Source organism: Apiospora phragmitis (genome assembly GCF_038363925.1).
Source record: "Apiospora phragmitis strain CBS 135458 chromosome Unknown utg000004l:1.0-3135199.0:1.0-3139288.0, whole genome shotgun sequence".
NCBI lineage: Eukaryota > Fungi > Ascomycota > Sordariomycetes > Amphisphaeriales > Apiosporaceae > Apiospora > Apiospora phragmitis.
Window position 1 is genome coordinate 2,448,702 of NW_027117402.1, and position 26,611 is coordinate 2,475,312.

At 55.7% G+C, this 26,611-nt stretch overlaps 7 protein-coding genes across 7 annotated transcripts; 3 read left to right on the plus strand and 4 right to left on the minus strand.

The window, feature by feature from the left end:
- Window positions 1-71: 71 nt before the first annotated feature.
- PG994_003886 (polyketide synthase) lies at window positions 72-8,365 on the minus strand (the record flags this gene model as incomplete). Its single annotated transcript, XM_066855295.1, has 14 exons — window positions 72-737; window positions 817-993; window positions 1,076-1,755; window positions 1,778-2,579; window positions 2,620-4,045; window positions 4,096-4,688; window positions 4,739-4,964; window positions 5,018-6,154; window positions 6,214-6,449; window positions 6,512-6,732; window positions 6,807-7,000; window positions 7,102-7,223; window positions 7,303-7,573; window positions 7,716-8,365. 14 exons carry the CDS (start codon window positions 8,363-8,365, stop codon window positions 72-74), a joined length of 7,401 nt encoding a protein of 2,466 aa, XP_066719573.1.
- A 2,463-nt stretch (window positions 8,366-10,828) lies between these two features.
- On the minus strand, window positions 10,829-12,668 carry PG994_003887 (uncharacterized protein; the record flags this gene model as incomplete). Its single annotated transcript, XM_066855296.1, is given in 2 exon segments — window positions 10,829-11,416; window positions 11,427-12,668. 2 exon segments carry the CDS (start codon window positions 12,666-12,668, stop codon window positions 10,829-10,831), a joined length of 1,830 nt encoding a protein of 609 aa, XP_066719574.1.
- Window positions 12,669-13,649: 981 nt separating this feature from the next.
- On the plus strand, window positions 13,650-14,729 carry PG994_003888 (uncharacterized protein; the record flags this gene model as incomplete). The annotated part of the gene is made up of 1 exon (XM_066855297.1): window positions 13,650-14,729. The coding sequence occupies one exon, from the start codon at window positions 13,650-13,652 to the stop codon at window positions 14,727-14,729; it is 1,080 nt and encodes a 359-aa protein (XP_066719575.1).
- Window positions 14,730-16,484: 1,755 nt separating this feature from the next.
- PG994_003889 (uncharacterized protein) lies at window positions 16,485-16,694 on the minus strand (the record flags this gene model as incomplete). Its single annotated transcript, XM_066855298.1, has 1 exon — window positions 16,485-16,694. One exon carries the CDS (start codon window positions 16,692-16,694, stop codon window positions 16,485-16,487), a length of 210 nt encoding a protein of 69 aa, XP_066719576.1.
- A 69-nt stretch (window positions 16,695-16,763) lies between these two features.
- PG994_003890 (uncharacterized protein) lies at window positions 16,764-17,288 on the plus strand (the record flags this gene model as incomplete). The annotated part of the gene is made up of 1 exon (XM_066855299.1): window positions 16,764-17,288. The coding sequence occupies one exon, from the start codon at window positions 16,764-16,766 to the stop codon at window positions 17,286-17,288; it is 525 nt and encodes a 174-aa protein (XP_066719577.1).
- Window positions 17,289-17,542: 254 nt separating this feature from the next.
- Window positions 17,543-19,949, minus strand: PG994_003891 (acetyl-CoA synthetase-like protein; the record flags this gene model as incomplete). Its single annotated transcript, XM_066855300.1, has 3 exons — window positions 17,543-18,111; window positions 18,201-19,240; window positions 19,282-19,949. The coding sequence occupies 3 exons, from the start codon at window positions 19,947-19,949 to the stop codon at window positions 17,543-17,545; spliced, it is 2,277 nt and encodes a 758-aa protein (XP_066719578.1).
- Window positions 19,950-21,293: 1,344 nt separating this feature from the next.
- PG994_003892 (uncharacterized protein) lies at window positions 21,294-22,468 on the plus strand (the record flags this gene model as incomplete). The annotated part of the gene is made up of 2 exons (XM_066855301.1): window positions 21,294-22,112; window positions 22,238-22,468. The coding sequence occupies 2 exons, from the start codon at window positions 21,294-21,296 to the stop codon at window positions 22,466-22,468; spliced, it is 1,050 nt and encodes a 349-aa protein (XP_066719579.1).
- Window positions 22,469-26,611: the final 4,143 nt, after the last annotated feature.

Consider the following 26,611-nt stretch of genomic DNA (forward strand, 5'->3'; position numbering starts at 1 on the left):
TATCAAATATTCAGCCAAAGCATATAGCGACGTGACCACATATAGGAGTTATGCTTTTTTTTTTCGACAGTTTATTCCGCCTTCCTCTGAGTCAGAATCTCAGCGGCCAGGGCCCTCAAGCTGTCCGCGTGCATGATGGCACTCAGCGTCAGCTCGACAGTCGTCTCCCTGCGGATCCAGTTGCGCAGCTCCACCGAGACCAGCGAGTCGAGGTTGTAGGAGCCGAGCGGGGCGTCGGCCAGGACCTCGTCGCGCTCCATCATGGTCATGGCCGCGACCTTGGTGATGAGGGCCTCGGTGAGGCCGAGCTCCGGGTCGTCGGCCGCGGTCCACGACGCCGTCGAGAAGTCGCCGCCGGCACCGCCACCCGCGGCGTTCGCCTCGGCCGCCCGGCTCTTCTGCGCCGCCGCCTCCGCCAGCCGCTCCTTGGTGTGCACCGGGTGGAAGTACTTCCAGGACCCGTTGGACACGGCCTGCCCGTCGACGTAGACCTTGAACGCGGTGGCGCGGCCCGAGGCCTGCACGTAGGGCGTCGGCTTCGCCAGCGACCCTTTCACGGCGCACTTGAACAGGGCCCGGATGTCGGCCATGGTCAGGGACGCGCCCAGCGCCATCTTGAGCAGCTCCGTGATGTTGTGCTCCACCACGTAGCCCACGTCCAGGACGACGGGCAGCGCGATGGACACGGTGTATTGGCCCTGCCTGTTGCGGTGTTTGGCAAAGGCGTCGTAGAATCCCTGAGGTGTTGTGTCAGCTTCGAATATCGATAGAATAAGGGGGTGAGAGGGGGAAGGGAGATATGTAGTATCCACTTACAGCTGTGCCGGCGTAGATGGCTTGTCCAATGTTTCCAGTATCGCCACTGAATGAAGAAAGAGCAATGAAGAAGTCGAGGTCCTTGGGCATCAGTTCATGGAGGTTCCATGCACCATGTACCCTGGGTGTAGTGTTGATCTCCCAGTCTTCGTAGGTAGCGTTCACAAAGAGTTTGTCCTGTTGGGAAGGCATATATCGTCAGCATGCTACTTGAATAACAAAACACACCGCTTGTTAATCCCCGCCTGGAAAGACTTACACTGAGAAGAAGGGCACTGTGTACCACACCCTTGACAGGGGGAAGGTCAGTGATCGAATCCATGACTTTGGCAAGTTCACCGCGACGGCCGACATTGCAAGCAAGGGCCCTGATAGTCACGTCCGTGTCCGCGTACTTGGCCAGAAGCTTCTGGACATCTTCGCCCTTGCCGCCGCTCCGGCCCAGCAGGACGATGTAGCGCGCCCCGTGCTCGATCAGCCAGTAGGCGAGCTCCAGCCCGATGCCGCGGGTCCCGCCCGTGACGACGTAGGTGGCGTTGGCGTTCATGGTAACCGTCGAGGGCAGCAGCGGCGTCTCGGCCATGAAGCTCTCGTCGGGCCCCAGCGTCACGATGACCTTGCCGGTGTGGTCCGCCGATTTGAGCTTCTTGAGCGCCGACGACAGCCGCGAGACGGGGAACGCGGTCATGGGCCCGAGTGGCCGCGCGACGCCGCTGCGCACGAGCCGCACGACCTCGGCGAAGACGTCGCGCACGTCGTCCGGCCGGTGTTTATGTAAATCGCGCAGGTCGACGCCCGCGAACGTCACACCGCTGTTGAAGGGCCGCATCGGCAGGCTGTTGTTGAGGAACGTGTCCTTGTTGCCGACCTCGACGAAGCGCGCGTAGGGGGCCGCGAGCGCCCACGTCTCCGTCAGCAGCTCGCCGCTCAGCGAGTTGACTAGGGACGTCGACACCCTTACCGCCCGTGGCCGCCATGATGCTGTCGCGGAAGGCGGGCGTGCGGCTCGAGAAGATGCGGTCCGCGGGGATGCCGTAGGTGCTGTGCAGGAACGCGCGCTTGGCGTCGGTCCCGGCCGTCGCGAAAACCGTGGCGCCGAGGTGCTGCGCCAAGATGATGCACGCTTGCCCTACCGCGCCGGTCGCGGCGTGCACCAGCACTGTCTCGCCCTTGCGGGTCCGCGCCGTCTGGATCAGGGCCAGGACGGCGAGCGAGTAGGCCAGTGGCATGGTCGCTGCGTCGGTGATGCTGATCGCCTCGGGGATCCTGGCGATCTGCCACGACGGCAGCTGCTTGTAAGTCGCCACGGCGCTGGATTCGAGCGAGAGGAAGAAGACATCGTCGCCCTCGCGCACGTGCGAGACGCGCGACCCGGTCTTGATGACCTTGCCGCAGCCGTCGTATCCGGGCGGCGCCCACGGGACGGCGCCGAGGACGACCTCGAGGTCGCGGTGGCTGAGACCGGCGGCCTCGACGCGGACGATGACCTCGTCGTCGCCGAGGGCTTTCTCGCCGACCTCGGTGCGGCGGAAGTAGAGCGTGTCGGGGCTGCCGGCGACGTCGATGGTCATCTCGAGCGCGCGGTCGCCGGCCCGGCCCCACAGGTTCTGGACCTTGAGGAAGGCGATGTTCTGCTCGACGGCGAACTGCTCCTTGACGTCCTTGAGCTGCAGCATGCGCGGGAAGTGGATCGCGCCGTCTTTCCAGACCAGGTCCTGGTCCTGGTGCCGCGTCACCTCGGGGTCGCGCAGGCGCTCGGCCACCTTGAGGATGCCCCAGGGCGCCCGCCGGCGTGCTCGGGACGTCCTGGAGCAGCGTCAGGGCCTTGGGGTCCGACTCCATCCGCACCGTGCGCAGCATGCCCAGGATCATGTTGGCGTCGGGGTTGGCACCCTCAGGGGTGATGTACAGCAGCCCTTTGTTGTGGAGGATCAGGTTCTGCAGGTGTTCGAACTTCTCCCGCGTCATGTTCTGCATGACGCTCTCCTTGACGGAGTCGATGAAGATGTAGTAGGGCTCATCCTCGGCATCGATCTCGGCAAGCGGCCGGATGTCGACCGTGCAGCCCAACTGCTGCGAGACGAGGTCCGCCACCCCCTGGGCGAACTCCACCTCGACGTCCTCGACGAACGGCCCGCTGACGATGAGCTCGCGGCTCTCGTCCTGCTTGCCGATGCGCGTCGAGGAGATGACGCTCATCAGCGGCACGTCGGCGTTCCAGCTGCTCGGGATAGTGGTCTCGACGCCCGAGAAGCCGCTGTCGCGCAGCAGCTGGTCCCAGGTCGCGGTGGGCATCATGGGCCCGTCGCCGTGGTCGCGGTACTTGTCGGTCGAGGTCCACCAGCCCGGCATGAGGGTGAAGGGCAGCAGCATGGTCGTGTGCTGGTTGCCCTCGAGCAGCAGCAGCTTGCCGCCGGGCTTGAGCAGGCTGCGCACGTTGGTGATGGTGTGCACCATGTCGGGCGTCGCGTGCAGCACGTTGGCCGCGATGACGACGTCGAAGTCCTCGAGCGCGAAGCCCTGCGCGACGGGGTCCTGCGTGATGTCCAGCTTCTTGTACGTGATGCGGTTCGTCCACTTCTCCAGCTTGGTGCGCGCGCCCTCGAAGAAGCCCGAGGACACGTCGGTGAAGGTGTAGCTCATGAAGCCCGGCTCGTCCCTGTCCTTGGAGAGGCCCTCGAGGACGGGCAGGGTGGAGCCGGCGGTCCCGGCCCCGATTTCCAGGATGCGTTGGTTCGGCTCCAGGTCCGCCAGCATCTCGGCGTAGTAGCCCAGGACCTCGCTGAGGTAGTTGTTTGTCCCGTTCTCGTAGTTCTTGGTGAGCCGGTTGTCCGTCAGCATGATCTCCAGAGGCTCGACCTCCCCGTGGAGGATGTCCACGAGATTCTCGCCGATGGCGCAGCATAGCAAGCCCTGCGCGTCGCTTCGCACCTCGTTGAGAAGCTCGGTCGGCTTCTCGGAGAATTCCAGGCCGGACTCGGCCATGATCTTGGCGGCCCAGTGGATGAAGCGGTTGTAATGGTGCGGCAGCTTCGAGAAGTCCTCGCCCGCCGTCTTCTTGAGAGCCTCGCCAATGTAGTAATAGCCAGCCTTTCCTAACTTCTCGAGGCGGATATCTTCTTCCATGCCCAGTTCTGGGACGGACTCGGCCACCTTCTTGCGCAGCTGGTCCGCCGGCAGGGAATCGAACTTGGGCAGGACTTCCCATGCCCAGTTGTCAGGTACGTTGCTGGCTGGATCGGCGATCTCCTCGCCGAGCCGATGTTGCGGAACCGGGACGATTCGAACTCGCACACAGGCGTCAGTTCACCGTTGTCTGCCCGCGAGTAGACCGCGACGCTGACGTACAGGCGACCGCCCTTGATATCGTAGCTCAACTTGCGCATGACGATGTCGAAGCGCGAGCCAGGCTCCGATGGGATCTTGTTGGATACTCGGAAGCGGCTGATGTAGTTGGGCATCTGCGCCGGCCTTCTACCCTGCTCGTCATACTGCAGGGGACCACCACCCTGTAGGAAGCCGTCGATGGTGGGCGGGTCGACACTGGCCGGTGACCCGCGAGCATAGGGGTCATTCCGCGCCTCGCCTAGATCCCTCAACTTATGTTGCAGGACGGTGAAACCATTTCCTGTGTAGAACTTGAAGTTGTTCTTGAATGAGGGGCCGTATTGAGTGGCTCTAACGGCGGCTTTAGCATACTCCTCCTCGATATTATGCTCGTTGAGGCTGGCGACGTCGTTAACAAGCGGAATACCTGTTTTGAGCGTAGGCGTGTCCATCGTCATCTCCGCCATCTCCGGCTCGATCTGGCCCCAGCAATGGACAGTCCAGCCGTCCTTCTCGGCCCAAGTGGTGATCTCGAAGGACCAGGCCTTGGTCGAGAAGGCGCCTCTCCGAGGGCGGCGGGCCGCAGCTTGGTCACGAGGTCGATGGTCTGCTCCTCGAGCACCTCCAGACTGCGGGAGACGTGGAAGTCGGTCACGAGGAACGCCTCAGCCTGGGTGGTGATGGTCCGCCGCGCCGCCTCGATGGCGCACGACATGTACCCCGTCATGGGGAAGATGGTGGAGCCGCCGACAACGTGGTCGCGGATCCACGGCATCTCGTCCAGGGTGAAGACCTGGCGGTAGGAGCGCTCCTGGCCGCCGCTGGACGGCATCTTGCGCCCGATCAGGGGTGGTAGTCCTCGCCCGGGCAGAACTTCTCATGCGTCGCGCGCGGCCGCAGCTCGTATCGTGTCTTGTCCCACGCGTACGAGGGCAGCTCGGTCAGGACGTGCGCGTTCGTCTGGTCGGTCTGGTTGACGGCGCCCAGTTGGATGGGCAGGCCCAGGGTGTAGAGGGTGCCGGCGAGGTCGAGCGCGGCCTGCTCCGCGTCGGTCCCGCGTAGCAGGGTTGGGACGTAGCTGAAAGATGCCGGGCCCCAGTTCTTCTCGGCCTGGATGGACTCGACTGTCTGCTTGATGGGGTTCTTGAGAGCAGCATGTGGTCCAACCTCTACGATGACCTTTGGCAATGCCTTCAGGAGTTTGTTGTCACTCTCTTCGAATAGAGTCAAGATGCCCGAGATAGCATTGGCAAACAAGACAGGTTGCACCAAGTTCTTGATCCAGTACGAGGCTCCAACCGAGTCCTCGACTTTCCCAGTCACAGAGGAAAAGAATACGGGACGCTGAGCATCATCCTTTCCGTGGGAGGCTTGACCACAGTAGGGGGTGATGGCGTCGAGGTAGTAGCCAGCGACTTGCTCCATGTGCCGGGAGTGGTAGGCCATCTCCACGTTCAGCTTGCGAGCAAAGGTCCCCTGCGCCTCGGCGGCCTTGAAGACCTTCTCGATGACCGGCTTGTCTCCCGAGATCGTCACGCTGTTGAAGCTATTGACGGCTGCCACGGTCGCATAGCCGCTGCCGTGCTCGGCGATAAGCTTGGTGGCTTCCTCGGCACCCACGCCGAGCGCCAACATAGCCCCTTTCTGGTCGGGGCTCTGTTGGCTAGCCAATCGAGCAGCAGCCTGGCCACGGAAGTAGGACACGGCCACGGCCTCTTGGAACGACACCAGGCCGGCGGCGAAGGCGGCAGCAATCTCTCCGCTGGAGTGCCCAGTGACGGCAGTCGGGACAATGCCCCAGCTGGCAAGAAGCGCCACTAGAGCAAGCTGAATACATGTGCAAGCTGGCTGACTGATCTCTGCCTCGTTGACGCGAGACTCTTCGGCTGGCTTGTTGAGCTCCTCGAGCAGGGACCACTGCGATCCCAACTTCTGGAGGTGTGACTCGGCCTCTTTCAAAGCCTCCGCGAAGACCTTGAAGCTTCTAAGCGCCAAAGCCATTTGGGCATATCTGGTTCATTAGGGTCAGCGAATGGAGGGTTCTGGCCGCTGGAAGTGGAAAACACCTACTGTGCACCCTGACCGGTGAAAACAAAGTTGAGGATGCGGTCCTTGATCCTGACGGGCTTCAATGTAGATATAGCCTCCTCGAGGCCTTCTACAGAGTCGGCCGATGCAGCCACACGGTAGGGGAAATGAGTGCGGCGCTGCCCTAGTGTGTAGCTGAGATCCTGGAAGAATTCCTTGGGCTCGGGTGCTTCCTCAAGGTAATCCTCCCAGGACGACAGGTAGGCATCCAGGCTTTTCTATAGCAAGATTATAGTCAGTGAAGGTCAAAAACGACATGCCTTGGTTTTTGAGGACTCACCTGCGTTTTGGCCGAGAAAACGAAGAGTCGCTTAGACTGGACCTCGCTGCCGTTACTATGTCCGTTTGTGCCATTGCCATTGCTGTGGCCGTTGGATCCATTTGTGATGAGGCCGTTATGCCCGTTCACGCCATTACTGTGGCCATTCGTGACCCCATTTGGCTTAGCTGCCTGGACGGGGGCCTGCTCAATGATGATGGCCGAGTTGCTGCCACCGAATCCTAAGCCAGTAGTATTAGCCGTGACCTCAGCCAATGGACTGTTACCAAGTCACTGTATAGTGATGCAATCTTACCGAAGTTGGTGATGAGGCACCTCCGAGCCTCGTTCTCAGGCCACGGAAGGGGCATCTCGGCGATTTTGACCTTCTCGGGGTCCTGGATCTTGGGGTTGATGGACTCGAAGCCAGCAGTGGGTAGTACGATGCCATTCTTGACCTGCATGATGGCCTTGATCATAGCAAGAGCTCCGCTTGCACCTTCGAGATGTCTGGTAGCCCATAAATTTCAGCAAACAAATGGCTTTCCTTCTCACACCACCTCAAGAACTAGTTGTTAAGGTGGCGGCAGATGAAGGTTGGCTGCACTCACCCAAAGTTAGACTTTATAGAACCGAGATGTAATGGGTTTGCTGATGTCCTATTTCTGCCGAGCACTGCTGTGAATGCCCCAGATTCAATGGGATCTCCTACCCCTGTGCCAGTACCATGTCCCTATTGATCGCAGGGAGTTTCGTTAGTATTCGACCTCACACTTTACACAGTTGAGGAAGCATTATTGGGCGACACTTACTTCAATAACCGGCGTGTCTGACGGATCCAGTCCGGCCGCGTTGTGTACTGCCCATAGCAGCTTCTGCTGGGCCAGCCCGTTGGGCATGGTGATGCCGTCGCTCCTGCCGCTGTGGTTGCACGCTGTGCCGCGGATGACGGCATGGATGGGGTCGCCGTCGCGGATGGCATCATCCATGCGCTTGATGAACAAGCACGCCGCGCCTTCACCCCGACCGAATCCAGAAGCCTTCGAATCATACGAATAGCTTCGGCCGTGCTCCGACAGCGCCCTGCATGGTGAGTCAGAAATCGTTAGCAGTTATTCTTCATGTCCCTCGCACAGCTGGTGCTTCAACCGTTACGGCCTCGCGAGATGAAACGGATTTATACGGCAAACTAGTACGCGCTTTATTGAAGGAAGCATGTACTCACCCTGTCTTCTCAAGCACGAGCCAGCCAGCCGGACTCAGGTTCAACGACGCGGTCCCCACAAACGCCGCCGTGCACTCGCCGTTCCGCAGCGCGTTGACGGCGACATGGGCCGCGTAGACGCTGCTGGCGCAGGCGGCGTCGGAGACGACGCTGGGCCCGTCGATGTCGAAGAAGTAGGAGACGCGGTTGGCGGCCATGCAGACGGCGTTGCCGGTGCCGGAGAAGGTCTGGACGACGTGCTCGTCGTCGCCGAGGCGCTGGGCGTACTCGTGCTGGCCGGAGCCGACGAAGACGCCGATCTTCTTGCCCGCGACGTCGGCGAGGCTCAGGCCGGCGTCCTCGGCGGCCTCGAGCGCGACCTCGAGCATGAGCCGGTGCTGCGGGTCCGAGTGCTTGGCCTCCTCGGCGCGCATGTTGAAGAAGGCCGCGTCGAAGCCGTACGGCTCGTCGATGAAGTGCGCGCCCTGCGTGCTCATCACCCCGGACCGGTCGCCGCCCTTGCGGAAGTAGGCCGACTCCTCGAACCGGTCCGCCGGCACCCGCGTCCAGGCCGAGCGGGCCTGGGCCAGGTAGTCCCAGAGGCCCTTGCGCCCGATGCCCGGGGCCCGGTAGGACATGCCGCAGATGGCGATGGGTTCTTGGTTGGCCATGGTGACTGGAGGAGGAATTATGGGAGTATCAAAGAGTAGGTAGAAAAGGGGCGGTGACTATGAGTACAGTACGCTTACTGGTCAGGAGATACGAAGTGTGACGAAAACGATGTTTAAGATTTATGGGAGGACATGGACGATGGGGATGAGCATAGTTCGTCTGTAACACACTTAAGCCCCGTGGTCCTATATCTGCCCCTTTTTATACTCTCGAAGCTTTCTACAAAGATACTCCACACAGTGCTGAATAACTCGCACTCGGACTTCTACTACCAAAACCGTTCTTATCATCATTATCCCTGCCCCTTTAGATAGCGTCGGGCAACCATGTTGTCCCACCAAGCCAAGCCCTCCCCACGGGGTGAGAATCCTTAGGACACCCATCTCAGACATTGCTGACAACGAATCCAGCCTGAAGGGTGGCACAAGTCCGATTCCTTCCTGTCTAGCCTCTGCTCCCTGCTTATTCTTCGCCTGGACTCTGCTGATAAACTTCTCACCAACCCCGTAAGCGACCCTCCCGGAGTCATCCCCCCTTTTCACCTCCATCATGATCTGAGTAAGCCCATGATGCAGAGCTACGTCTTTCCCGGCACACCTTCGCTGGTCCTTTTCGTCTATGCAGTCATCGCCTGGAACAGTCTTCTGGGATGTCGCGGACTCAGGATAGGGGGAGATAGGGGCCGGTATAATTATACTGAAAAGCGGACCAATTGGACGGCTCGACGGCTGAAACGTGGACTTTGTATGGCCAAGCTCACGAGATAACCATCTGCGGCCGCTCAGCCGTTAATATCACCCTGACCGGAGCCTTGGGCCTTTTCTTTGTCTGGAAGGTGTATAGTAGGACCCCCCGTCATGCAGTTCGAATGGAAGTCGGGCGATTTTAGTGCTGTATCTCTGGCTGGTTACATATGTAGGTATGTTTATTGAAGTTTTTTTTGACTGCATGAGCAGGTCAGACCACTAGCTCAGCTCGTCTGCAGTCATCCTCCAGGGAAAGAATCCTATCTTGGAGGATCGCGTAGATCCGCGTTTCCTCCGCGGTCCTGGTGGGTGTGGCATCTCCGGGGCTCCACGACTGAAGTAGTCGCCGATGGCGATCGGGGAGGGCCTATCCAACGGCAGCATCTCGGCTTCCAAGAGATAAGCCCCCGCACGTCAGTCATCCAACGCCCCTCCCCCGCTTCCTTTCGGATAAATATAGCAGTCGACAGGTGTGTAGAGAAGCCGTTTTCCGTCGATAGCCCTTGCCTATCTTGCACGTCACTTGGAGGGTGGGTATCAAAATGCGAAGCTGGTAGGACTCGGCATGCAAGATTACGGTGACCAAGTTTTCGATTACTGGTGCCCCGGGTACGGCGTACATGGGATACTTCCCCCGGATCAGGAGCATATGCAGTGTCATTATGGTGTTTTGATAGTACCTCTATAACGGCTGGAACAGGGAAAAGCGTCCCCCCACTATAGACTAACCCCTTTCCAGAATTGGATCATGATACAATATACCGGGTTTCTTCCTTCACCCCGTGCGATGTCGTGCCACACCTACCCAGGAGTTAACGGGGTTCTGCCCGAATCAGCCGTCTTGTTACGCGTAACTTGTCAGCGTCCCATTCGGTTCCCATGCCGTTTTCTGTAACAAGGCGAAGGGCGTGAGACTTTCTCGGACAAAGGCATCGGCTGTAAGCGGGAGTATCTGCCGATTGGCCCGATAAAGTGCCCCTGTAACCCGCTTCGCCAATCAATATTCCGCCCGCCAATGACCAAGGCTTGCAGACGAGGGCTTGCGGGTGGCGCAGTGTTGGCGGCTTACGAAGAAATTTACCGTCTTGGCCTTTCCATGCAACCAGGGGCAGGGATACATGCATATTACCATATACTTACCACATCCACATGCAGATTATTGGCTGCACGTGTGTGCGAAAAAGAACCATACATTTTCCATCTTGGCACCGGTGAAAGGCACAGGCATTTGGCCCCTACCCTGATATCGCCCTGCTTATGACGCCATTGAACAAAAGTGGTTGGGATTGGCTGTGGTTCTGGTTATCTCTTTTCCTGTTTCTATTTATGTGCCAAGCTGCGAGCCATCCCACCATAGACTTACTTACCAGCAAACCCCTATCTTCCAATCCGCCGAGGATGAAACTCTGGCTGCTGGAGAGTTCGTTATCTACAGCCTCATTCGATAGAGTGAGTCGTAGGACTCTGGATGGTACAGATAACCATAGTAAGCAGCCATAGTTCGCCTGCTTGGCGGCAGTTCGAGGCGGGAATTCTAGCATGTGGACGTGTGAAACATTGATATGTACAACCAGTTGAGTGGTTCGTAGATACGCCTATCTAGCACATCCACAGACGTTCGCGCCTCTCCCGCCCACCTTCCGCATGCTAGGGTAAACTAAATACCTAATCTCGCGTTTCTTCCAAACCAATAGTGTCCCAGTATCTCGGCTTGCTCTACTTTCGCTTAGTAAACTTGATGGAGAGATCCTTGTTCCTCTTGACCTGCAAGATACCGCCCCACTCCACATCGTGCAGAGCCGTCCGGAACTTCTCCTCGGCCTGGCTCTGCGTCTCCCCCTCCACGGACGGGCAGGCCTCGACGCGGTGGTCCTTCAGGATCCGCAGCATCACGGTCGTGATCTCCACCTGCGCCATCTTCTGGCCGGGACAGACCCGCGGGCCCGTGCCCCAGGGCACGTAGGTTCCCTTGGGGGGCAGGTAGTGGGTCTTTTCGGAGCCGGGCGGGTTGAGCCACCGCGAGGGGCGGAACGAACGCTCGTCCGGAACACCACCGTCCATGTCCGTCTTCGGATTGGATACGAAGGAGGGGTCGGACTGGCGGTTGACCTCGGCCCAGCAGGGTAGGACGTGCAGCGCCATGGTGTCGACGTGCACCCGAGTCTTCGCAGGTATGTGCACAGTAGCCCCGGACGTCTGCATCGTCTGGGGACCGGCAGCGATCCTGGTCAGGCGGGTCGAGGAGCCATGCAACCGCATCATCTCCAAGATGAAGGCCACGTGGCGAACGGCTTGCGGAAAGACCTTTGCGTACTTCCCAAGAGTCCGCATCCTCGGAGGAAGAATTCACGATGGCGTCGACTTCCTCCAGAAGCCAGTCCTGCCACTGCGGGTAGGCAGCCAGGGCGATCATGGCGGTCTGCAGGGCAGCTGCGATGGTTTTGAAGCCGCCCGCGATGAACACGAACAGGTTGCTGACCAGCTCGTCATTCGAGAGCGCCATGCCGGTGTGGGCTTCGTCCTCGGACGCTTTGACTAGAAGCGCCAGGAGGTCTGCCCTGCCGCCGCCTTCGGAAGAAGACGGCGTTTGCTTGTCGGCGGCCAGGCGGTCGCGCTCCAGGTTGAGCAGCGACCTCATGCGTTCGCGATACTCGGCAATGGCGTCGCCGACAGCTGATACTTTCTTGTGCCCCGCCAGCCATTTCGGCCAGCCCGTAATGACGGACATGGGGAGCATGCTGATGCCATAGAAGTTGTCAAGGAATAGGTGAAGCGCCTCCGTGTACGTGAACTTGTAGCCGGGCTCCGGTCGCCCCTGCTCTTTCTCCAGTGACCAGGGGAACTTGTCACCAATACTGGCGCTGATGAGCACGTTGAAGGTCAGATTGGTGATCATATCGAAGAGATGCGGTACGTCTATCTTGTCCGCGGCGCCATTGCCGGTAGTCTTCGACGACGGGAGCACGGGAACAAACACCTCCTCGGCGTGCCGGATAGCGGCCGCAAAGTTGGCCCCCGAGATGCGCTCGCTGAGCACGGTCGCGACGGGCCGCCGGTACCGCGCCCAGCGCTCGCCGTTGGACGTGATGACGTTGGGGCCGTACTTTCCCAGCAGCACGGCGAGCGCCTTGGCCTGCTCGAAGTCGTGGACGCGCTGCTGGACGTCGTGGACGGCGACGGGGTCGACGGTCCAGACCTCGAACGTCGAGGGCCCGACCAGGACGAACGACTTGTTCTTGTTCTGCGCGACGCTGTCGTAGTCAAACGGCTTCGCCTTCTGGTAGACTTCCCAGCCCGGGACCGTGAGGGCGACGCGCCGCCAGAGCCAGGCGGGGAGCACCGCGGACAGGCGCGACCGGTAGCTCACGGACAGGAGGGACCAGACGATGCCGGTCTGGTCTGTGGGGGCGAAGACGGTGGGCAGTCCGATGGAGCAGGCAGTGTAGAAGTTGGCGAGGCCTTTGTACGCTGCCCGCAACACGAACAGCAGCAGCAGCGTCGTCAAGAGGCCAGCAGCCGAAGCTGTAGTCGGTGGGATTTGTATATCGAAACGCATTTTGATGATCTTTCAATGATGCTGGATCCCAATGACGGTGTCAAACATGTAGTACAGGACAAAGGACACGGATATGGTTGAGAATGTGAATGAGAGACGAAATGACTTCAGATCTTCGCCGAGGACGACTCTCCTCAGGCTTGGATGCAGACTCGAGTACCAAGGGACGATAGCCAGACTCAAAGGGCCCCCATTACGCTTGTATGTAGGCTCTGTCGGACGACAAGAAGAGGGAAGGCAAGAGGCATCGCGTCGGTCCATGTTTGCTCAATGGCTCGACAATAATTAGCAGGTTTTCGATTCGATGCGGACACTGCCGTCATTCCTGTTCACAGCAGTGAGCTGAAACTTTTCGTCTGATGCTGAACCCGATCTTACTTCGATAGTAAGCCAAATCCCCGCGTTGTCGGTGGCGTCAGGGATCTATCTTGACTGTGTGGGGGAAAGGGAAAAAGAAGGGGGAGGCAGAGAAGGAAGAGAGAGAGGAAGGAGTGGGGTTCGTATGGGTGTAAGCTGCATATGCATGCGCCCATTATGGGATGTCTCCTTCTGACTTGCCAAGGCTATTGACCAGGGTCCGGCTCCTTTTCCCGCCCGGGAGTAGTCGCGGTTCAGGCTGGCCAATGAGGTTGGTCGATGGAAGGATGGCATGTACCACCACAACGAGTTCTCGGATGTTTACCTTGTTTCTCTTCTGGAATCCTATCCTTCGCAACCGGTTCGGCTTCCTGTACGAGTGTCGACTTCATGTCCGAACGTTAGTCGCCGATGAATAATCAGGATGCATAATCAACACGGGCTGCCAGGCTCGAGAGAAGATTGAGCAATATCCTACGGGTCAGTAGCTTTCCCTCTCATTGAACTTCAGCAAGTTCCCCTGATTTCCTTCTTTTCTTCGTCGCCGAGCAACTGTGTCTGTCTGTCTTTCTTTACGAGCTGCATACCATCCATTCCCATCCTTCCCTCAACCCCTTAAGCAAGATGCCACACACAATCACCCTCAAGGAGAAGAGGGCCAAAGGCGGGAAGTTCTGGTTCCCGCTCCAGCTGAACCTCGTGCCCAAGCCCACGCCCGGGCCCCACGAGGTCCTGATCAAGATGCACGCGGCAGCGCTCAACCACCGCGACTACTTCCTGCGCCAGAACCTGTACCCGGGCCTCTCCTTCAAGGCGCCCATGTTCTCCGACGGCTGCGGCACCGTCGTCGAGCTGGGACCGGGCTGCGAGCTCACGGACCTGCTCGACCGCAAGGTCGTGCTGACGCCCTTCCGCGGGTGGGCATCCAGCCCCGAGGGCCCCGAGGACGAGTCCGTCTTCAGCACCGTCGGCGGCGTCAACCCACACAAGGAGCCGGGCCACGACACGCTGGGCATGGGCCAGAACTATATCGTGGTGCACGAGGGCGAGGTCGAGCTGCTGCCCGAGCACCTGAGCCCGCTCGAGGGCGCCGCGCTGCCCTGCTGCGGCATCACGGCCTGGCGCGCGCTCATGGTCAAGTCGGCCAACGCCGAACCCGGGCGCAACATCCTCATCACGGGCATCGGCGGCGGCGTCGCGCTGCAGGCGCTGCAGTTCGCGGTACCGCTGGGCATCAACATCTACGTGACGTCGGGCTCGGACGACAAGATCGCCCGGGCGGTGCAGCTGGGCGCCAAGGGCGGGGTCAACTACAAGAACGACGGCTGGGACAAGCAGCTCCTGGCCATGCTGCCGGCCGAACGGCCCCGGATCGACGCCGTCGTCGACGGCGCGGGCGGCAACATCGTCACCAAGGCCATGGGCGTCATCAAGCCGGGCGGCGTCATCGCCAGCTACGGCATGACGCTGGGACCCGTCATGGACTGGCCCATGCTCGCGGCGCTAAAGAACCTCGAGCTCAAGGGCTCCATCCTCGGCAGCCGGGCCGAGTTCAAGGACATGGTCGACTTCGTGCGGAACCACCAGATCCGGCCCATCGTGAGCCGGTCGGTGAAGGGGCTGGACTGCGTGGACGCGATCGACGGGCTCTTTGACGACATCAAGAACGGTAGCCAGTTTGGAAAGTTGGTGATCGAGATGTAATTAGCTTAGCGTATCAGTTGCCCTCGATTTTATCTACCTCTAGTCTAGTCGCGGGCCACACTGCAACATCGCGATTGATGGTCATACCGTGAAGTGTTCCATCTCCAGATGTCGTGTCGTTGAAACAAGCATAGCTACTGAACCCTAGGGCGGCCGGCCGTGCGCGCCGTCCGACGACAGAGGCTGGCTAGTCCAATGTGCTGTCCGCCAAGACTGGGGGCTAGGCTTGGCTAAGCTTCTGGTGCGAGCACGTTGGCCCGCCAAGGCACAAAGATGAACCATTTCTCACGTAAGCTCACTCGAATCGTACCATTCATTGCCGAGAGGCACTGCCACGACTGGCTTGAGTTAATCGCGTAGGCAACAAAACACCCAATCGCATGTAGGCTGACAGTTACCCTCTCCATCCTGCGGGCGGGGATCGACCGCGAGGCTTGGCATATGTTATTTCTTCTTTGAGACATGCAGATGCAAGTCAGATCTAGAGCAGACTGGGAAGGGTGCAGAAGGTCCTGGTGCAGAACGGGCTTGCATATTCGAATGCAGTGGATTTACAGTTTCTAATCGCACCCCCGGACCACCTTTGTTTCCATGTGCTGACTGCATTGACAGAATACTACCCACCCGTGACCCTGGTCCTCCGAGCTCCCCGTCCGGAAGATAGACCTTATGGCCACCCACGCTTGTTCCATCTTGGACCAAAAAGTCTTGGCGGAAGGTTTCTCCTTTTTGGGTCAAGCGTTGTATAACACAAGGGCAAGCCGACTTCTACTGCTCGTCCCAGGCACGTAAGCAACCGCTCCTACCAGCCAACCAGGTCGGTATGGATGACGGCGGGTGCCGGTTGTTGCTGTCTGAAATCCAAGACGAATTCCTCCGCGCCTTAAGCAAAGGGCGCCAAACACACAAACTCTGGGGAAGGGGAATGAAGATAAGTCAATATTAGGATTTACGCGTACTGCGGACGATCATTTAGTGACCGTTGAATCGAGAATTATATAGTACAGTATTAAATATCTTAGAGAGTCTTGGCCTTGGCGATTACGACTTTGCTTCGTTGATTGTCCTTTTCGACTGGAAATCTTTTCGCTACGTCTCTTGAGACACATTCGTGACAGCGTTTCATCAATGATACCCTAGCAGTTGTACGCCTAAGCAAAATCTCATGATGATCATCATCCACGGGTAGAAGTGGCAGGCGAAAGCGGGTAAGCCAGTACGGAATCCCGGACTCGGTAGGTTCCTCATCGACATCGCTAATGGACAAGCATAATCCCCATCTTTGGCAGCTTGTACGTCTATGCGCCAAATCAAAGCGTGTCCATCTTCTTCGCGGAAGCCTACGGTCTCTCGGCCATCGCTCATATATTCCAGTGCTTCTGAGTTGGTCTCTCCCCTGAACGAGTTCTGTCTAAAGGAAAACGAGGGAAATAGGGGGGGAAATATAGATTTACCAAAATAATCCTCAATAGTCGCTTCAAAGCATGGAACATCCTAGGACTTCATGCAATATGCGCTGCATTACTTGCTGCAGGTTATGGGGTTCGAGAATGGAGCACATATCACTACATGTACTCTAAGACTGATCGGCCGCCCCTGAGTCTATACATCACCAACCAGGTTTTGATCATGATTTGTGCATAAGTGGAGAACCATCTACTGGCAGCACAAGTAATCTATCTCGGTTGAAGTATTCATCCAGTAACTAACACGTAGGTACCTCTCTCGAGCCATCCCACTGCTCGAGCTCGCCAACTACTTCATCCTCAACCGCATCTTCATATACATCCCGTCCCTGGCGCCCATCCGACCCGGCCGCGTCGCGACCATACTCGGCAGCCTCGTGGGCGTGGTCGAAGGCCCGAACGGGTCGAACGTGGCGCGGGCCGCTACCTGACGCTCGCCACGTTGTGCCTGCAGGCCGTCGTGATCCTCGCTTTCTACGCCCTGGTCATCCTCCTCCATGCCCGCTACCGCCAGGCCCGGATCTACCCGCTTGTCGTGCGCGCGCCCCTGGCCGTGCTGTACCCCAGCATGGACCTCATCATCGCGCGCTGCGTCTACCGGCTGGTCGAGTTCGCCCTCGGCAGCACCACGACAGACGTGACGGACCACACAGAACTGCGCAAGCTGAGCCTCCTCGTGCGCTACAAGGTATTCTTCTACGTGTTCGAGGCGGCCCTCGTGCTCGCCAACTCGGCGCTGTGGAACGCCTGGCACCCGGGGCGCTACCTGCCCCACGAGTCGCGTGTCCACCTGGCCCAGGAGGGCCGCACCGAGGTCGTTGCAGAGGAGGAGGCCCACGGCAAGGAGCGGCAGATGGGCCTCACGATACTGGCTCACTGCGGCCTCATTGTGATCGTCACCAAGGGCGTAAGGGCATTCCGCAAGCGGCAATCTTCGCGGGGGCGCAAGGCGCGCGTCAGCTACGCTGATGAATTTGCACAAGAGGGGGCACAAAGGGGGCCGGCCGGGTTCGTGACTGCTTTAGCATGGGTGGGAGGTTTTTATTCGGTACTTGAGAATTCGATATATAAACACACCCCCCTTTTCAAATGAGCGATGATCTGCACGTGCAGGAGCAAAGTAGTTGTTATTTGGACATCACATTTGTTCGAGGTTCCCGCTCACTTGGTTGTACTGAAAATGCCACGTGTAATAGAACTATGTAGCTAAATACTTGATACGTATCATTGAGCCCAGGCGATACAGAGCTAGTACGATATATTAAACATGTCTGTATAACCACGGAGCGTTAGCTACCGGAAACGCGACTAGCCCCAACTGCCTTGGCTGCATGAAACCTGCACTGATCATCCCCGCAGTGCCGTGATCAACCACTGCTGCACCGCAACCCGATCCACGTCACGCGACCCCTGCACCCTCGGCAGCTTTTCGACCGCCAGCCAGATGGTGGGCAACCGATCGGCCGGGAGTCCACTGGACTGCTGCGCCCACGTTCTGGCCGCATGGATGCCAGCCTCCACGCGTGTACGTGTGGTGGTAGCAAGATCGTCGCTGCTGCTACTGCTGCTACTCGACATATCGGACGCAGCTGCAGCAGGAGGCAACCTTCCCAGCACCGTGTACCTGGGCAGCGCCGTATCGGCCAGGCACAGCACGGCTACCAGCATGGTCCGACCACCCGAGATCCGCGTGGCGGTGACGACATCTCGCACTGCGTCGCAGCCACTGGCGATCGCTCTCTCGAGCTCCTCGAGTTGGATCATCTGTCCTCCGAATTTGACACGGTTGCTCACCCGCCCAATGAGGACAAGGCGGCCGACGCCGCCGTTGTCATCTTCGAGCGCATATTTGGCTAGGATGCCTGTGCGGAGGAACTTTGAGTGCGCTGCCTTCTCCCGCGGATCGAGGTTGACCACTTGGGGGTTGGGACGACGGAGTGCGAAATTGAGGTTTCATTTTCGTCTGCGCTGCTGGTTGTGCCTTCAACCAGGACTTCCCCAATACCGCCCAAAGGTGCCAGACGGTCAATGCTCTCGGGGGCCGTGATCCATATGCCACAGCCTTTCGGCATATCCACTATACTTCTCTCGAAGGAGTTGCTACCATGTAAGATGCGAAGTTGGGCATCTTCATGTTTGCCATTAGTTGTAGCTAATGCCGTTATATTCATGTCCCAACTTCGGAAAGCCCGCGCCAGAGCTGGGCCACTGAACACATTACGGATGCACCGCCCCGCAGCCCCGGGAGCAATGGCCTCCTGTTTGTTGCGGAGCAAAATCTCCGACTGCGCCTGCGGGTCTAGGAGCGGCAGGTCGCCGAGCTTGGTCTGCGGCGGCGCCTCGGTCAACAGACGCAAGATGTGCTCGTACTGGTTCAGAATACGCTCCAGCGTGATGTCGCTAACAATCGACGGGTTGGTCCGCGGCCAGACCATGACACCCTCCTCGGTGATGCTAAAGATCAACTGGAGCGGGAAGTAGCCGCGCAGCCAGACCATGCGCATCGTAATGTCCGGGCCCTTGATGGTGGTCCCCCTATTCACTCCCGTAAACACGGACGGGCGGATATTGATGAGCGCCCCGAAGCCCGCAGCGGCCCTGGCGGCCTCGCTCACCCCAGCGATGTTCTCCAGTCCGTACTGCAGAAAGGGCGTGTGCTGCTGCAGGTGGCGCCACCACGCCGCGCGCTCCTTGATCAGCTTCTCGACCGTCGCGGCGGCGCGGCGCGGCACGCTGACCTGGATCGGGATCTCGGTGACGGTGGGGCCCAGCGTGTTCTCGACGACGTCCGGGTCCGGCGAGCGGCCGGAGATGACGTAGCCGTACGCGACGTTGTCGCTGTCGGTGTAGATGGCCGCGGTCAGGGCCCAGGCTGCTTCGATGTAGAAGACCATGTGCGACGGGGAGATGCCGCCGGGGCGGGGGCGCTGCGGCGCAGCGGCATCATGCGGGACGGCTTCTCGCTGACGACTCCTCCAGGTGGCTGGTTCTTCTCCGGGCCAGTAGCCGCAGTAGTAGACGGCAACCTGCGTTTGGTGGATGGCTCTGGAGGCGGAGGCGGGAAAATGGCAGGGATGCCTTTGAACCGCGACGCCCAAAAGCCACTGGCCGCCGCCCTGTCGATCCGCAGGCACTGTGTCACGAAGTCGCGAAAGGCGGGCCGCCTGATTGGCGGCTGCCCGAAGTAGACGGCAGGCATGTCGAGCTGTAGCATCTTGTCCATGGACCAGTAGTCGGCGATGGCGTGGTGCATGGTGGTCACGAGGTCCCGGCCGATGAAGGCCGAGCGGAACAGCGTCTCGCCCGCGGCGAAGAAGTGGTGGCCGGCGCGCGCGTCGCCGTGCAGGTACTCGTCCACACTGTCGAACCCGGTCGCGAGGTCGGTCACGTGGTCCTCGCTGGTGACGACCTGCACTAGGCCTAGGCCGCCGCCCCCCGGCTGCTCCTTGCTGTTGTTATTGGTGTCCCTGTCGCCGCACAGCTTGACGATCCGGGTGCGCAGGATGGCGTTCGCGGCCACGACGCGGCGCAGGGCCGCGCAGAACTGCTCGACGTCCACGCCGCGCTCGGACGAGAGTACGAAGTGGAACACTTCGTCCCGCGTCGCGGAGATCATGCTCTCTTGCAGAGGCGTGCACTGGTAGACATCTTCGATGCTGCCCACGGGCACGTGGCATCTCCTCGCGATGTCTTCCAGCCTAGCGGCCCCAATGGTGGCCAGGGACAGGACTTGGTCGTGTTGTGTTGCACTCATCTTGGGGCAATAGTCAAAAAGAAGGTTGAATGAGATCTGACGATCGATCTTGGAGTCACTCTACATACGCTATGCTCCGTAATATTATGGCCTCGTTCTGTGTGCTCCCCCCTTTTCACCTTCATGTCCCAACTGTGCGGACAAGGTGCGATAAGATCGAGCGAATTATCCAATGCCAAAAATAGCAGTATAATGGTACGTACCAAAGATGACCTTCCTCCCTCCCCCTTACCCCTAATCTCCAAATATAGCAGCCACTGGTATGACGACACCACAATGCGAATCCGAACCTGCGCTGAATAATTTGACGCGCGTTCGTCTAAGTGTGCGTAGTTTGGAGGAATCGGAGCATCTCTGTTACATCCGGTACCGTGGATGTGTCAGAGCCTCGGGGCGATAGACCAGATCGGGTGTCGGCGTGGGGTAGTGAAAGCCGTTAAGGTGGTCTGACATGGCGCAACCTCTTGCTTGGTCTGAGCCGGCTTGACAGGGATAGTGCTATCATGGATGTCTGGCGAGGTGGTGTGTGTGTGTCTCTTGCATGCAGAAAGTAAGCATGCATGCACATACAAGGATGGTTTAGGGGTGAGTTGATTCTTCCTTCACACCCCACGGGTTGGATATAAGACAGCCCTGAAATGTGGATCTACTACCCCTGGACCGTAATACGGCAGATCCATGGTACTTGGTATCAGAGTATAATCGAAGTCCAAAATCGTCTATTGGATGTTTCGTAGTTGTGAATGTACTATACCGATACTTCTGTCTACAGCTTCCCCTCAGTTGGATCTGTACTCTTTCTGCTCCCCCACTTCCTGTTCTGCCAAGCAAGGACCGGCGTACAGAAAAGATCATGTTATGATCTCGTCCTCTTTGTATACATTCCACCACCGGCCTTGAAATAGATATGCAGTCTGCTTACTGTGATAAGAGCTCGTCTTACTTGCTTTATGTTTCTCCAGATTCCGTCTGGCCCGCCGGAGCCTTGCTGACCTACCCACCCTCGCCTAAATCCTTCGCCGTTGTCGACTTTACTAGAACTGGCAGCTCACTCGTCTGCGCACCATCATAGAGTACGCCACTGATACTGCATCGGACTTGAGCGAAACATGCCACGGCCCTGTAGAGTGTCGACCCACAGCACAGCATCAGGCTCGTCCCTACCATCTTCTACTTCAGCTGGATATGTCGGGCTTTTCAACTATAGCCATAACTACCTATTCTTCTCTCACGCTTAATGCTGCCACTCATATCCCTTCTTGCAAAGTCTACAAAGAGAAGGGCCAAGACCCACCAACCAAATAGTACGTAGAGACCATTGAGGCAATATCGACCACCAGCACCATGGAGGCAGCGGAAAGCACCAGCATTTCCGGCCTGAAGTTCCAGCCCCTGGGGGCCGAGCTCGGCGCCGTGGTGACGGCGGGCGTGGACTTCACCAAGCCCGTCCCCGCCGAGACCATCGCGGCCATCCGCGAGGGCATGGCCCGGTACGGCGTGCTCGTGTTCCGCCAGACGGGCATGGACGACGCGGCGCACGTGGCCTTCGCGTCCCAGTTCGGCGACCTCGAGGACCACGCGCCCTGGATCCCGCCGGGCCAGCCCTACCGGCTCGGCCCCCACACGCAGCTGGCCGACATCGGCAACGTCGAGAACGACGGTGCCATCGCAGCCGCCGACAGCATTCGCCACTACATCAACGCCGGCAACGCGCTCTTCCACGTCGACTGCTCGTACAACCCGCGGCGCGCGGGGTTCTCGATCCTGCGGGGGCACAAGCTGCCGCCGCCGGGCAGCGGCGGCAGCACGCTGTACGCGGACACGCGGGCCGCGTGGCGGGACCTGGACGAGGCCACCAAGGAACAAGTCAAGGACCTCGTGCTGTGCCACTCGCTCTGGTACAGCCGCAAGCTCGGCGCGCCCGACTGCAAGCCGCTGCAGGGCATCGACCCCATGGACCACCCCATGGGCCGCCACATGGCCGCCCAGCTGCACGAGCCCAGCGGCCGCATGAACCTCTACATCGCGGCGCACGTGCACCACGTCGACGGCTGGTCATACGAGGAGAGCCGGCCGCTGATTGACGAGTTGCTCCGCCACGCCACGCAGGATAAGTACGTGGTCCAGGTGGACTGGGAGAACGACGGCGATGTGGTGATGTGGGTAAGTTGACATAATCTCTTCATGTCACTCTTGAATATCTTTTTCTTCTTGCACCAAACTAGCTTTTCCTTTCTCCAACAAAAGTGCTGTGAGAATAAATACCTACTTACTAATCGCCCGGACAGGACAACACTTGTGTGATGCATAAAGGCAAGAAAGGCGCATATATTGGCAAGCATGTTCGTGATATGCGAAGGGCGACTGTTTACGACAACTCTTCTGCCGCTTGGGGGCTCAATGACCGCAACAGTGAGGAGTCTGGTATGTACTCCAAGAGTATGAAAGAGAAGGTAACTTGGTGTGACGGCAAGAGGCCAGGTGAGGCAAATGGCGAAAGCCAACAGGTTTCGGCGTAGACCTGGGGAATGTTTGTGATGGTCTAAATCTGTAGGAGCTATTCAACATAGCAGGGAAATATATGTTTATATAAAATGAATACTTGCGCGACCGAGGGAGCTGGACCGAATATGCCCGAGTCTGCTGCTGTTCGCTGGCTTCTACCGACCCTATTGAGCGGCGGCGCCATTAGCTACTCTCTGCATCCTGAGGTCTAATCTGCCCTACCGAAGCTTACCATTTGCATCCTACATTCCTGTAGATGGTAGAGTACACTTCCTCGACGCAGACCCTGAGCTGTGGGTATGCTATTGGTACCCGCCCATGAGCCCAAGTCGACCCAAGTTACCCATAGGTAAATCTGGGTCGTTGGAAGAACCCATGGGTAACCCACGGGTGATTGAGAGAGGAGAAAAAGGGGAGGATGGGTAACCCGTGGGTAACCCATAAGATGAGTTTTATTACTATTTGAAAATTAGAGTAATATTGTCCTAGGTGAAACGCAAAAGAAGTCATTACAAATAGTCGTCGTCAGTTAGTCATAGGTAAAGAAATCTACCCACGGGTTCCGATAGGTACCCGCCCCTTTTTGGGGCAAAACCCATAGGAACCCGTAATACAACCACGACATGAGCAAGACGACTTGGACCGGCTACGAAGAAGCACTTCTTAATCGGGAAACCTCCGACGTTGCAATATGAATGCATATACACACATCTTCAAGTTCGGACAGAGTGTGCTCCATACACATGTCGGTCCATCATGGGTTGACGACGTGTGTTTGCCTTCCTTCCAGCAGGAACGAGTTCCAGAGTCCTCTACTTCATCGACTAGATCAAAGCAGGAATCGTCCTGTGGTGAAAGTCAGTCAGTAATGCTTACACCTAGCACAGCAATTCTTAACAGGCTAACACTCACAAAAAAGGTAGCCCGCCACCAAGTGCAGTCCGGTGGTGAAGTAGTAGTAGTTGCGGGCGGGGCAGAAGAAGTGGTGGTAGGTGAGTCACCCCAGCCGCCATCGTCCTCAACACCATCTCCGGGCGGATCTGTTCCGCATGAGTAGGTGTCGGCGCAGGGGTCAACATCATCTAAGGCGTCGCATAGGTAGAGCCAGGGGCTCGGGCCTAGAAAGCTGCCACTTCTCGAGGCGATCACCCTGGAGAGGATGTGACTTGTCTTCTCTAGATCGACACTCCTAGCTTGAGATATAATTACTTCCTCGACACCCCTATTCGCCGATCTCTGAGCCCCCAGCAGCCTGTAGATCTGGAAACCCTTGGCCTGGCACAGAATGCGACGCATACTCCCAAGCATGCGCTGTTTCCTTCCTACCTCTTTCTCTGTATATACCTAAGGCGGGGTTCCTGCGTAGTGATACCAAGCAAGACACTGTCTCGTCAGACGTCGTAGAGACAGGCGACCTGCCAATAGCAGCATACTCTCGGATCCGATCGGCAAGCGGCACCCCTGGGCCTCCGAGCAGCCAGATTCCCCTCTGGAGATGAGGAGTTGAACGACGACCAGCGCTTTTTCGTGCAGAATCACCTTTGGCCAAAAGCTTGGGTCTGCCTGCGCAGCTGCGTAGATTATAAGCTAAAGCACCCCCTCACGGGCCACTTTACTGAGCTACCGTTACCCCTATAATCAAAGCCATTTCTACGGCTAGAATTGACGTAAATATACTATCTTTCGTTGTTTTTAATAATAATACAGTCCTCCGCTTCTGTGCTATTATCTTTTATAGCTTTTATAGCGTTACGAGGCCCTCCTGGCACTTCGACGTCGCTAGTTTCGTCCTCGTATACGACCTTACCCCTTAGCCTCCGCTTAGCCCGGCGTATATTAGCTATACGAATAAATCGTTATCCCGGTACGATTTTTACTTTTTAACGTATTCTCGTAGTTTTATTATCGAGTTTAGCTTAAAAATAATCGACCTAAGCTTTAAAATGCGCGATTTTATTAGCGCTTTAATTTAAAGCCTTACTAGCCTTCTTAATAAAGAGCCGTTAAGAGGGTAATTTAAAAGTAAGGTTCGTAGCAGCTAATTTTCGACTATTGTTTCGTAATTCCTAGTTATTAAAGGGTGTTTTAATAGGTATTAAAGCTAATTCGGCGAGGAAATCGGGTATTAATTCTTTTTTAACTATTTCCGATAATTTTAAACGTGCCCGAGTAACCTTTATATTTTTTAAAATAACGTATTTTAATAATAACGGCTTCGAGCGATCTCGCGGATAAATTTTAACCGTTTTTTAAACGTTTTTAATTATAAAAAGAATTAATATATTAATTTTAGGCTAGCGGTATATTTTTAATATATTTATTTTTATAAGCTTTAATTTAAAAACTATATTCGGGTATTCTTTTAAAATAATCCTTAATTTTCTCTTTAATAAATTAAAGACTCTTATATTTAAAACTTATATTATATAATTATAATATAGTTTATAAAAAATTAGCTATATTTTATTTACGAAATAAAGCTATAAAAAATTATTATTCGTATACGATTTATAGTTATTATAAATTAGGACGACTTATTTATTATTATAGTAAAATTATATATAAGGGATAAAAATGTTTTAGATTTAATTTAAAGCTGTAATATTATTAGTCCACCTTTTAAGTAACGCTTTAAACCGTTAGTTATCTTAAAAATAGCCGTCTTAATCTAGAAACCACTAGCTTTAAACATCGGCCCCCTTGAAAATAACTAGCGGCGGGGAGGGCTACCCTATTCCAGCTTATATACTCTAGGGTAGTAATTTATTCCCTTTTTTCGACGTCTTTTTTAAAGGCTAAATAGCTGGTGGCTTCGGTAATTATTTAATAGTTACCGCTAACGCCTTAGCCGATACTTATTTCGTCGGTATTATAAAAGTGTTTAAAGGGGATATTAGCTAGCTTCGGGGTATTAAATCTATTAAAAAAAACGTTAATATTAGCGATAATTACCTTATTAATACGGCTATAATTAATTATTTTAAACTTAATAGTCTTAACGAACTCGTTTTTAATTAAAAATCGAATATATTAACGTTACCCTAGCGTATAGGACGCCCCGGAAGCGTTTAATATCCGTTAGGCTATATATCTAAACTTAACGAGCGTTAGCGCGAAGCCTAGTTTAGCCTGGCCGATAGCCTAATTCGCTAATTAAGTCTTAAGAAATAGTAACAATACTTACCGGTCCTTATTTAGCTCTTATCGCGTCGGTATACCGGCTAGGCGCCGCATGACGTAGGATCGGTCGGCATCTTATTTACGGACGGCTTTGCGAACACCTAGTCCGAGCTTTACGTTACGTATCGTAGCCTGCGCGCGTTTTTAAGTATTAAACGATAATATAGAGAAATAATTAAAAAAAATAAAATAAAATAATAATAATATATATAATTAAGAGGTAAAAGTAATAAAAAAAATCTATATTATTATTTAAAAGTTTAACGCGTTTATAGAGCGAAACGCGGTAGTTCGTAAAGGGGTGGTCCGTGGAAAGGTGCTTTAGCTTATAGTTTAACGTATCTCATAAGCGAATATCCCATATAAGCGAATATCTTATTCTTTTATACCCCTTTTAATAAAATATAAATTAATTTTACCACAACGTATTTAATATATTAAAATTAATCGGAATCCTTATTTTTAAATACTTTTATATTATTTTAATAAGTACGCGTATTATGCCCGGGCTCTCCGCAGATTTTATAACGTTATAAACGTGTCCTAAAAGTCCTCGTATAATTACTCCTCCGACGCGATTCGTTTTATAACTATTTATTAATATCCTTTTAAAACTATAAGTCTTTTTTAGTTTATATATAAAGTAATTCTTTATTTTATAGCCGTTTTTTTATACGACGGCGCCGGCTAAGTATTTTATTTACTTTTTAAAGTATTACGTTCTTATTTTTTTAAAAAATAACTCGGTATATAATATATATTATAACTTTTATAATTTAATTAAAACTAATTAAAATAAACGTCGGAAAGCTATTTTAATACTATACGATATAGTTTCGAACGTATTCGGTTTAAAATTAAGCTTTAATCGAATTATTTAAAGTTTTTAATTTTTAAGGAATAAATAAGCCGAAAAACGTTCCTAAAGGTATTAAAATATGTAACTTTATATATAATTATAAAATAATATATTCCGG